The 12432-nt window shown below is 37.9% G+C and overlaps 1 protein-coding gene across 1 annotated transcript in view; it reads right to left on the bottom strand.

The window, feature by feature from the left end:
• Positions 1–483: 483 nt before the first annotated feature.
• The window catches only part of rbm24a (RNA binding motif protein 24a), a 12746-nt gene continuing 797 nt past the window's right edge, over positions 484–12432 (bottom strand). Inside the window, exons 2-4 of the mRNA XM_056241351.1 lie at positions 11661–11784; positions 11210–11264; positions 484–3035 (exon numbers count right to left, since the gene is read on the bottom strand). Of these exons, the coding sequence (XP_056097326.1) occupies positions 2693–3035; positions 11210–11264; positions 11661–11784 (522 nt within the window). The 3' untranslated portion in view covers positions 484–2692. The remainder of the gene's footprint in view (positions 3036–11209; positions 11265–11660; positions 11785–12432) is intronic.

Genomic DNA, 12432 nt, shown 5'->3' with positions numbered 1-12432 from the left:
TTTTTGTGCTAATAAACACAAATGCTGTCCATCAGTTTAACTGGTTCTGAACCTCAATTATTAAGCAATGTTTGGACAGGCAGAGTTGAGGCCAGCTAAATTTGTCACCTCACAAACCAGCATAAACAAGGTCATAAATAAGCGTCTCGGTGTGTGGCGAGGCCTGTGTGTTTATACGGTTGGCTTGCTGAGAAAATCTGCTTCTTTTTCACGACACCTTCATCCACGAGAAACACAGAAAGCTTGCGCTGTGACTGCAGTAGTAAAGCTACCGCCTGTCTAAACAAAGACCGTAAGAAACAAACCATCAGCACTTTACATCACCATTGAAATACTTTGCAATTCACCACTCAATGATGCAGCAATGACCTAGAACGTGTGCTTTTGAATAATATAACAATCTCAAACCATGAGCACATCATTCAGGCGTCCAATGACATGCAAGAATGGAAATAAAATCAGGCTTGTGCAATGAACAAAGCGTTTGAGGTTTAAATATAGAACCTTTTTATTTCCATTTAGAGTAAATAGTGTTGAAAATCTGAAATAAGGCTTAAATACCTACAGAACGTTTGTATTTAAATAGTCATTAACACTTTACATGCCCAAATCCAGTGACAATGAAAAATGTGTCCTTTTTTGTGTTGTTGTTATTCTTCTTGGTTTTTTTTTTCTTCTTCTCATATTTTCCCTTGTAAGAAAGAGTTCAAGTATAAAAATTCTCAACAGTGTAAAATAGCCCATCTGATGCATATTTAAAGCAATAGAAGCACAGCATCCATCCTCGACATTGACAATACATTCTAGTGTATGAAGCAGCATGTCCCTTCGCTCTTTTTTTTTTTTTTTTTTTGTCCTTTTAAACAGTTCTGGATATGACAAATGGATATAACATGCCCCCAAAAACAACAGGCCTGCAATAAAACAAAATGTCATACGTCAGGCATTAAACTAGCTGATATTTAATGTCATGTTCTAAAATTCCAAATGTATAATAAAAAAAAAAAGAAAAAAAAAAAGATTTGTACAGTGCACATACAGATTTGTATTTTAAATAAGTCCTACAACAACACTTTTGGTTGAGTATGTTAATAATACTACAACTAAGCCTACTCAATAACTTATAATAATAATAATAATAATATGCCATGAGATGAATACATTATATCCATACAGTACCGCTTCCAAGTCTGTGATCTTAGAGCGCAACATAAGTCAACTCAAAATAAATATCTTAAATAGCAGATCTCTTTAAATAGCATTACAAATGTAAGGCACACGAAGAACCCTCGGATCCTTTCGCTATAGTGCTGTTCTGTAAAGAGTTGCTCATTGAAATACATAGACCTTAGTAAGTGTGCTGGTGCTCAGTGAACATATAAAGACCAGACCGATAGCGGATAGCTTGCGGTGACGTTCCTCTCTTCTCACGACTCCAGATAAAGATCCGGCGCTGATATTAGGAAGATCCACAGGTCTGTCCCTGTCCTCTTTAGGATAAGAAGAAGTGGGAAATGTTGACAGACCCGAAGCAGGACCGGATCCAGGGATAAAACGGCAACAGCTCAACGAACCAGCGATCTTTCCAGAGCAATCCGACTGTGTGTGTGTGTGTGTGTGTGTGTCAGTGCCTGTTCCTTCCAACACAGCAGTTGCTCCCTGATTCTAGTACTAATACTGAGCAATGCCACGTTATTTTTCCCTACATAGTCATCTTAGTGTGTGTGTGTGTGTGTGTGTGTGTTTATGTACGCCCACAGACAGACATTAACACTTAAATTTGTGTATAACGGTGTACATGTTAGTCCGTGTGTGTGTTTTGTAAGCATATAATACAATACATCTCAGTCTTTTTGTCTTTTTTTGAGAGTACCTTCAAATTGTTCGATGCCCATTGTGGGGGAGCAAAAGAAAATCTCTCCTATTCCTGCACTTTGTTTTGTTTTTGTTTTTTCCCCCCCGTTTGCTTTGCATAGGTCAGGAGGTCAACGCAGGAGTCAGAGAAACTGGGGACATTCAGCATCAGATAGATAAAAAGGTAGTTCACAAAACATAAAACATGCTAACACTGGATCTTTCTCCATTTCCGTCGCCACAGTTAGGTCTACTATCCCTGATTGGCAGAGTTTGTCGTTTCGAATTCGCTGAAAAAATGCTCCATTTCCCTGATGATCAAAAAAAAAAAAAAATGCACTTGAGAAGACGACAGAACAAAACGAGCCCTCAAATAAATGAGAATAAATATAAAGGTAAGGGGCCCTAGAATCAAAACAATGCGGGACATTTCCGAGTATCCTTCGGAAAAACAGTCGCCTACATTAAATGACAGCATCGGGACTTAAGGTTTTCGTCTACCACAGTGATTAGTCGCTTCTTCCGCAATAAATATCCTACTCTAATATTAATCATAGTAATAAAGATAACATAATAATGAGTAAAAAGCTAGATTCCATCCTTTCCTGTGATTTTTTTTTTGGTTTTGATGTTTTCTTTTCTTTAAATCACAGCAAGTTGGAAAGCAATGTAGTTCCCATCTCACTAATAATAATAATAATAATAATAATCTCTACCAATTACTATCCCCCTCCCTCGTCTTCCTCCTCTTGCAATCTACCAACAACCAGCAACTATCTTCGTCACCATCATCTAGTAGCATCCGCTGGGCGTCGTCTCCCGTCCGCCGCTTTGGTTGCTATTGCATTCGTTCGGCTTGTAGTTGTTGAGGCTGGTATTGACCGAAAGCAGCGGCGGCGGCGGCGGTTCCCGGAGCCGCGGTTGCTAATGGTTGTTGCATGGCGTAGCCGTAGCCGGCGGCGGCTACGTAACCGGCTGCGGCGGGAGAAGCCGCGTACGGATACTGCTCGTACGCCGCGGCGGCCGCCGCTGTCGCAGCGCTAGCGTACTGAGCATACGCGGCGCCCGTGTAGTCGATGTACGGCGAAGACGCTGTAGCGGAAGCCGTCGCTGGCTGGAGGTGAGGGATGACCATGCTGGGTTGCATGAAGGCCTGTGGGTACACATAGTGAGTTGGGATCCTGCGAGAGAAAAACACGACAGCACGTTAGCATTGCATTATGGACGCAGCAAATAGAAAACCACAGCTGTAGCGCGGCCAAAGCACCCAATCTCCAAAATTCAGTAACACCCAAGGAAATGCCTGCTAGTGATTATTAGGGATATAAGGTTGCCAAAATAGATATCTCTCAGTACAACTGTAATGTCCGTGCCACTAGCGTTTAGAAAGAATTACTGTTTCCAAACAGGTTTTTCCAAACAAACAGATGCCCCTCCCCCAAACGCACATCATTGGCTGAGTCACTGTTGCTATGTTGGGTTTGGCTGGATGCTTAAAGGGATAGTTCACCCAAAATTAAAATTCTGTCATTAATTACTCACCCTCGTGTCCTTCCAAACCTGTAAGGGTTTCGCTTAGTTGGAACACAAATAAAGATTTTTGATGAAATCTGAGAGCTTTCTGTCTCTCCATTGACAGCTACGCAACTAGCACTTTGACGCTTCAAAAAGTTCATAAAGAGATCGTAAAACGAATCCATATGAATCGAACGGTTTAGTAAAAATTTTCTGGAAAGACTTGATCGCTTTATATGATGAACAGATTGAAGTTAGGATTTTATTCACAATTAAACATTGATTTTTAATTAAAAAATCAATGAATTAAACGAGAACAAACCTCTTGCAGAAGCTCAAACGTTCTGCGAAACATGAGAATGAATTGGTTCTCGCACGTCAAGCGAATCAAATCTGTTCATCACATAAAGCGATCGTGTCTCTTCTGAACATTGTTGACTAAACTGCTAAATTCATGTGGATTAGATTTACAATCTTCTTATTAACTATTTGAAGCTTCAAAGTGGTAGTTGCATAGCTGTTAATGGAGGGACAGAAAGGTCTCAGATTTCATCAAAAAGATCTTATGGGTTTGGAACGACATGAGGGTAAGACAGAAATGTAATATTTTAGTGAAATAACCCTTTAAACAGAGAAATCTTTCAATAGTCAGTGTTAACATATTCAAGGGTGAAAGTAAAGTAATAAATTAGTTTCATCCTCTGATAGTTAAATCCATTTGAACATTCCCCGAGTAAGTGATTGGTCAGACAACCAGATGCTCCGCCTCCAAAGTCACTCCATTGGCTAAGCCACTGTTGCTATGTCAGGCTGGTCGGGATTCTCAAACAAACAGAGCAATGTTTTGATTGCGCCACAGTGTTTACACTTTTTGGCAAATCAACCTATATATACATAGAACAAAAATCAAAACACTAAACTTGGTTTAGGCATTTTTCCCGACAAAATTATGTTGCTACTGTTTTATTTTACTATGCCAAAAAAACAAAAATGCATAGAAAAACAAAAAGCGGACAGGAAAAAGAATACATTGACTTTAACAATCAGTTATTAAAACAGTAGTAGGATCAAAAAAGTTCATCCTAAGACAAAAACGGGTATTGTTCAAAATTCACGTAATACTTGGATGACAGGTTTTGTCCACTTTAAATGTTGACTACTGTATTTTATTTGTTCTCTCTTGTTTCGGCAAGTGTTTATAATTTCTGTGTATGACAGCTTGGATAAAAATTATGTCAGCACAATTTGGCTTAGCGTTGTCATCACAAATAAAACAATTGATTCCAAGCACAACTATGCAATATGCTTACAAAACTTTTAATAATATTTGCATAAAGGGTGAAGATGTCATTTTTCCTAGGCCGGACATCACGGTATCCATGCGCCGCTGAAGTCATGCTAAAAGTCGCATGCGTTCAACACCCCGGCGTCCGTCGTGTGAAACGAGGGAACGCTGGACCCAGGAGAGGAGAAGAGGAGATGAGGGGAGCATTGTGAATATGTCAGGGCTACTTTGACAGCTGGACAGTTTTCAAAAAAGGGACGTTGCTGGCTGTTTCCCCCTCCAACTCTTAGACAATGAGCCTCGGGCTGGACAGCAAACACAGAGGGGAGTTTTGATTAAATAAGCAATCAGGAACAATGAGTCCATTCTGCCTTTCATTACGTACCCCGTCGCACTTTCAGAGCGCTTTTCACATTTACTGTCTGCACTAAACAGACGGGTGAGAACTTTTTATACGAGTTCACGGATGCATTGGATCATATAACTCACAAAACATGAGTCAAGACGATGCAACTACATTATAGACAGGGTTCGTATACAGATACTGTGAAATGAAATCCCAGGACTTTTTTGGTTTTCAAGGACTCTCACTTATCAAACAATATCTTTATTATCTTTCAAATTCTAAAAAAGGGTAAATAGATAAACAAAATTATACCAATAAAACAAAATGGTACAAATAAAGTGCAGCAGATGCAATTAATTGCATATAATATTGCAATTAATAACATGCAATGTTAACTCTAACCATTCAAAAGAATACTATGACAAAGATATCGCTTTCCTTATTCAAACTGATTTCCCTTCCATGAATATATGATTCTATATATATATATAGAATATATAACATGAAAGCTGTATTCTATACTTTGCTATGAGTGTGATATTGCTTAAATAGCCATGTAAAATGGCTCTATATCAGATGGGCTGAAGCGCTTTTCAAGTACCTTTTCATAAATATGGCTGTTTTCAAGGGTTTTCCAGGACTTAAATTTCAAAAAGTCAAATTCAATCACCTTGTACGAACCCTGTGTAGAAGAATATGAGAACTGAGGTTAAAAAAAATCCCACGAAAAATGTAAGTGAATCATCTGAGCTTATGATTATGAAATTTGTCTACATCTACTTTGACGTGTCTGAAAGTCCCACCATTTTAGATGGTGTTTAAGACTGTAATTTGAGCTAATTACATCCAATATTTAGTGGAAAAGGTGAGAGAATGTTTCTATCATGGCAACCCTATTTGTAGCACACCATTATATCAATCAAACCTGACCAAACTCAAAAAACCTCTGCCCCACATTAAAGAAAACAAGCATAACACAGGCGTCAAGAAGTAAAGAGCAACAGAACGTATTACCCACATCAACTCAAAAAAACACAATCACTCACAGAATACCATTAATGAGAGGAATGAAATTAAACCTTCCTTTTTCTCTCTCAGGTCAAAGGGCAAAGATGCTCCTATGAAATCTTTCATAGATGCCTTGCCAGCCTGAGGTGACAGCAGGGATTGTGTTAATATAGACTACCATAAGAGTCATCATACACAAAATAACAGTGAGAACATCACATTCAACCTGAACAGGCATCATCACAACAACACAAAAACAAAACCACACACTAGGTGACTCGTTTCAGAAATATCAAATATAGTCCAATATCAGGCTGGTCTGTTATTGTTAGCACATTGGGATCATACAACTGAACACGCAGTCGAAAAGCAGTACCAAGTTAGAGAAATCTTGCGCAACCACTTTAGTGTTAAATAAAGCGCAGTGAGTGACAGCGAGGGCTGGCCGCTATTTTCTGCTGGTGCTTATTTCTAAATGCAAAAAGATTTCATCTTGTTTATCCGTCTAAGCACTTTATCAGATGCATAGTGTTCTCTTGTTTCTCATGACTTATGATGAGCATATATGACTTGAGAAAAATGGATGTATGAATTAATCTGGTGGTGATCAGGTACTCTGAAATAAAGATTAAAAATAACTTTCTAAATAAATCTCTATCTAGAGTCCATTGCAGTTCAGGAAAAGTGAGGTTTGTGTCTAAATACAGGTTAACCTTACAGATCTAGAAAACACATGTTGTCATCTGTGAAGATGATAATCTAACTAATCTAATCTTCATCTGTAGAAGTGGTTTTTACACACTATGGGTCAGATTTACTAACATCTCACTCCATTGCAAACCCTCTTTTGGTGTTAAAAACTACTGTCAGGGTTTACTAAAGACACGCAGTGAAAAATGTGCGCTGAAAAGGCGTGGGCAGTTATTTTTGCGGTTAGATTATTGCATATGCATTTATATAACAGTTTCCCTTTCAGACGTATTTAAGTGAATCATGCAATGTCATTTATTAAGTTTGCGCTAGTCAATTTACTGGTACTTTCACTTGTCCTCAATTGATCACGCGCAGAGCTTTCCACTCCCATCGGCACATTAACGGGATTGCGCTCTCACACTAACTTCCCGTTTAGTAAATCTGGCCTGATGTGTGATGATGGCCCTACAAAGAAAGTTGCAGAACAGGCATGACTTTGCACATTTCAAACCTGACCCATATATTACACAGTCCCAATTTGACTACCAACACCATTTCGTTGCATTTGGCGAGGGCACCACACAGTCTAACATGCCTGAAAGAGGATCTATTATGCCCTTTTACAAAGTGTTGATGTTGTTTTCAGGCTCTACTAGAACAGGTTTTCCTGCTTGAATGTTGATTATTCTCCATTGTTGCGGCTCCTCTCTTCCCAGTCTGTCAGTAACGCTCTGTTTACTTCCTGTCTCTATGAAGCCCCTCCTTCTGAAAAGCACACTGTGCTCTGATTGGTCGGCTGGAGCAGTGTGTTGTGATTGGTCGAGCGCTTCGAGTGTGTTTGGGAAATGTCCCGTCCCTTTCCATAACCGCCAGTTTAACACACTACTAACCAACTCAACCAGGCCCCGCCCCTTTATTCTGCGCATTAAATATTATAACGAGGAATATTGTGACGTGTTCGTTCCCGGGAGAAACTCAAGACTACAATGGAGGCGTTTCAGGAGTTCAGAAACACTGATATGGAGAAGAACTGGAGCGTTTTCATGCTCAAACAGCAACATTACACACTTAAGAAAGATGAACATGGAAAAAAAGCATCTTTAACACTGGTGCTGGGCGAGAGGTGCAATCTCAGTGGCAATGTGGCACATGTCGAGTTTATCTCAAAGCTAAATGTCAGGAGCGGCCCAGCACCCTAAACCCAGAGCGAGTGTGTGACAGTGACCGGAGCCAGAGAGAGAGAGAGAGAGAGAGAGCTTCATGCGACTGCAGTGTCAGCATTACAGCCTTTGTGCAAAACAATGGTGAAGCTTGTTTTCCTTAACGCCGCACGGGTCATGTGACGAAGGCTCGCTCAGGGGGCTGTGGCATCCAGACATTTGTTTGTCACAGCAGAGGCTCACAACACGGCAAACACATGCATGCATGTCACAAACAGACACACACACACACACACACACACTCACCCACACGCATACGCACACGCTGAGGAATCCTCCACTGATTAAATAATCAAACTGAACGCCTGCGACTTTTCTACATGCCTGCTGATCTTACAGTAGATTGTCTGCCTTTGGAGAGATATATAGCTACTGTATGGGCTTTTATTTTTTAAAGAAATTAATACTATTCAGCAAGGATGTGTTGAATGCAAGATTACCCCATTTATAATTTTAACTTATTCAAAGAATACTGAAAAAAATGCATCACAGTTTCCACTAAAATATGAAGCCACACAACGGTTTTCAACAATAATCATAAATGTTTCTTTAGCATCAGATCATCATATTAGAGTGATTTCTGAAGGATCATGTGACACTGAAGACTGGAGTAATGATGCTGAAAATTCAGCTTTGATCACAGGAATAAATTACACTTTAAAAATATTACTGTTTGTACTGTATTTTGATCAAATAAATGCAGAGCAGAAGAGATTTCTTTCAAAAATATTACAAAAATACGTTTAAATGGCAGTGTAGTTTTACACGAGCAGTCGGCTAAATAAATAAACCCTCTTGTCATTCCATACCTGTATTTTTTTCTAAAGACATAAAATAAGATGAGATCGACTTCACGAGCTGTTCATTTCCATATAGTAAACGTACATGGTGATTTTTAATGCCAAGCTCCAAAGATGGCACCACAAAGATAATAGTCAATAACTTGTGCTCTATTTCAAATCTTCTGAACCCACATTGTATGAGAAACCAAACAAAAATGTTATTCACTTAATTTTTTTACTTAAAATTTGAATTAAATGCATGAGTTTTGCAGTTCATTTTTTAGCAAATAGCTAGTCTGTTCATCACACAAAGCCACCATACTTTGTGTAAATAAAGATTATTGGTGTATGTTTTACAAGAATATTAGTGCTGGGCAACGATTAAATCGCATCCCAAATAAAAGTTTGTGTTTATGTAATATATAAGTGTGTGTGTACTGTGAATAATTATTTAGTATATATAAATACACATGCATGTTTAAGAAATATGTGCATGTATATAGCTTATATATATTTACATTACATATAAACATAAATATTTTATATATAAATAACACATTTTTCTTAAATATACACATGCATGTGTATTTATATATACAAAATAATTATACACAGTACACACACTTATTAACTTTTATTTTAGATGCGATTAATCGTTGCCCAGCACTAAATAAGTCTTTCTACAATAAAATTTCATGTTTAATTCAATGTATGCTTCAAAATAATCAACGGTGTGATGCTTTTTTTGGCGCTTGGCATTATAAAAATGATCCACTTTTGTTGTATGGAAAAGAGCATCTCAGACATTCATCATAAAAGAGTAAATTTGTAGGGCGAACTGTCTGGTCGGTTTAAGAAATCATACAGAAATGGATGACAGGGAATGTACAAGCACATCATCACCGACTCTAGGGACTCTGGATCCACTGCAGGACGCCTTATAGGGCCAGAGAAAAGAGAGACAGAGAACGAGAGCTGAAAAAGAGGAGAAGTGAACAGACACAATGGAGATGGGAGAGAACGGTGAAGGGTGAGTATGTGTCAAAGTCTCTGTGGTGTGAGTGTGATAGGACTCCCAATCAGTGAGCAAAATAAAACCGCAACGTGCAAGTTTGTAGTCGGGCTGTTGGGTTGGCGTGAAGAGGGATCAACAACGGCACACAAAACAAAATGGCACGCAAGACACCAGAAAACACAACAAAGGTGAAAACAAACCAAAATGATCAAAAACACAAGCTCCAGCAATAAAAAACGTGAAGAAAATAAAAGGAAGCAAACTTTGCTCCGTGGCAAAGTCATCACTCCTCCACAACACGGAAACTCAGCACCCCAAAAACCAGCCTTTTTTCCAGTAAAATTAAAAAAATGCACACAGTTAAGCTATCAACACCACTTCATAACGGTAAAAAGGCACACACAGCTCTATGTACTATTAAAAGTGAAAGTCCAAACCAAAATAAAACCAACGTACATGCATCTGTAATCACCATTTTCGAGCTTGTGTGTTTGAGTCTACAGGTACTGTAGCTACAGATCTGCACTATTCCTCAAACCACCAGTTATCTTAACCCAAATCGAGCCTGTCGGACCAGAGAAAGATAGACAACATTGAGTCAGGCTGTAATGTCCAGTGTAAACTCACATACTGTACACGCACACACACACATTTACACACACTCTCTCAACATCAAAGTATTAAATAAGATTCAGAAATAACATCATGTCGTCCCTAATATCTATGTATTAAAATTAGTGCTGGGTAACGATTAATCGCGATTAATCGCATCCGAAATAAAAGTTTGTGTACTGTGTATAATTATTTTGTATATATAAATACACACATATGCATGTATACATTTAAGAAATATTTTTACTGTATATAGATTTCAATATAATTTATATTTTATATAGATATAAATATTTTATATAAATGTAAATATTTATATATAAAAAAATATTTTTTTCTTAAATGTATATATGCATATGCGTTTATTTATATATAAAAAAAATAATTATACACAGTACACACATATTATGGAAGCACAAACTTTTATTTCGGATGCGATTAATCGCATCCGAAATAAAAGTTTGTGTTTGTGTACTGTGTATAATTATTTTGTATATAATACACACATATGCATGTATATATATATTTAAAAAATATTTGCATGTATATATATATTTAAATATAATTTATATTTTATATAGATATCAATATTTTATATATAAAAAACATTTTTTTCTGAAATGTATACATGCATATGTGTTTATTTATATATACAAAATAATTATACACAGTACACACACATATTATTTAAACACAAACTTTTATTTTGGATGCGATTAATCACGATTAATCGTTGCCCAGCACTAATTAAAATACATTTGTTAATGACATATCAAAGCCACTGTGATGTCATAATCTGGTCTTAAACCTGGTCTGATATTTAAAACTACCACTGAACACATGCATAGTCAACCTATTCTAGATGTTCCTGTTACTCACCCATATGGTCTTTGGATGAAAGCTGGGTGAATCTGAGGGACGCCGAAGGTGAAACCTGCACACAAAAACAGCATTTATACTACTAATATTATATAATCCTAATAAACCTGCTAAACATGACTGTAGATGAAGTTATACACCAAGTGTGTTGTAGAAATCTGCTGAGTCAGTGCATACATGATCTACTGATCTACAAATCTACAAATAAAGGTGACTTGACTATCACATCATAACATCTCTAATCTCATTTACAGTCACTGTTTACAATTAATTAAGAGTTGAAAACCTTGAGTAAACAACTGCGCATGTACAAAGAAACTATTGAATGGAAAAAATGCCCATGCTGCATCTGCGGTTTGTCAAGTCATTGTGCCTATGTAAAAGAGCAACGGCATTGGTGTGCGATGGCCTCATGAATATTATTTTCATGTCTTTGCTCTCCAAGCCTCACCTGGCTGCATGACCCGTGGCTTGGCTCCGAGATAAGCCAGGTTAACGTTGGCCTTTCTGCCGTCAATGATGGGGTTTGGGTCCTTACAGGCTCTGTCTGCAGCGGAGCGGTCTCCCATAGTCACCTATAGAACAAAAACAGAAGTGTGGTGCATGAGACATACACCCTGAAGCAACAAATGCTCTAAAAACTAGGCTAATTCTGGTAACAAATACAAACCCACACTTCAATTCCCCTATTTGGTACAGAGCAACCACATTGCAGACATCACATAATTCATGACCTCTACCCCAAATCAGGCTTTAACCACAAGATTATTTGGTGTTTATTCATATTTAAGATGTCTAGGCAACAAAAAAATCATTAAAGACAGAGGTCACTTAAGCTTTTTATATCTTTGTGAAACAAGCATAAGGAGTTTAGTGTTGTGAAATCCACTAGGGTCCTTTAACTTCTGCTGTGTGGACTGTCAAAACTTTACAAGTTGGCTTGTTTACTCACTCTTATCAGGGTGATTCTAGTCAAACTCGACAGCTGAGCCAACAAAGGCCTGTTTTAGTTATCAATTGTGCACTTTATTCGGTCGGAAATTACCATTCTCACTATCAACGCGCAGTTTGAATTTATACTCGTGTAGTTTAGATTTAAAGGGGCCGTTCACCCCAAAAACAAATCATCACCTGCATTTCACTCCAAATTTGTTTGACATTCTTTCTTCTGTGGGACACGAAATAAAATGTCAAGCAAAATGACAGTCACCGTTTATTTGCAT

The sequence above is a fragment of the Rhinichthys klamathensis genome, unplaced genomic scaffold (genome assembly GCF_029890125.1).
Source record: "Rhinichthys klamathensis goyatoka isolate OS25496 unplaced genomic scaffold, OSU_Roscu_1.1 h1tg000637l_1, whole genome shotgun sequence".
Classification (NCBI taxonomy): domain Eukaryota; kingdom Metazoa; phylum Chordata; class Actinopteri; order Cypriniformes; family Leuciscidae; genus Rhinichthys; species Rhinichthys klamathensis.
Note: the sequence above shows the minus strand (reverse complement) of the source record. Positions and strands in the feature narration are given on the sequence as shown.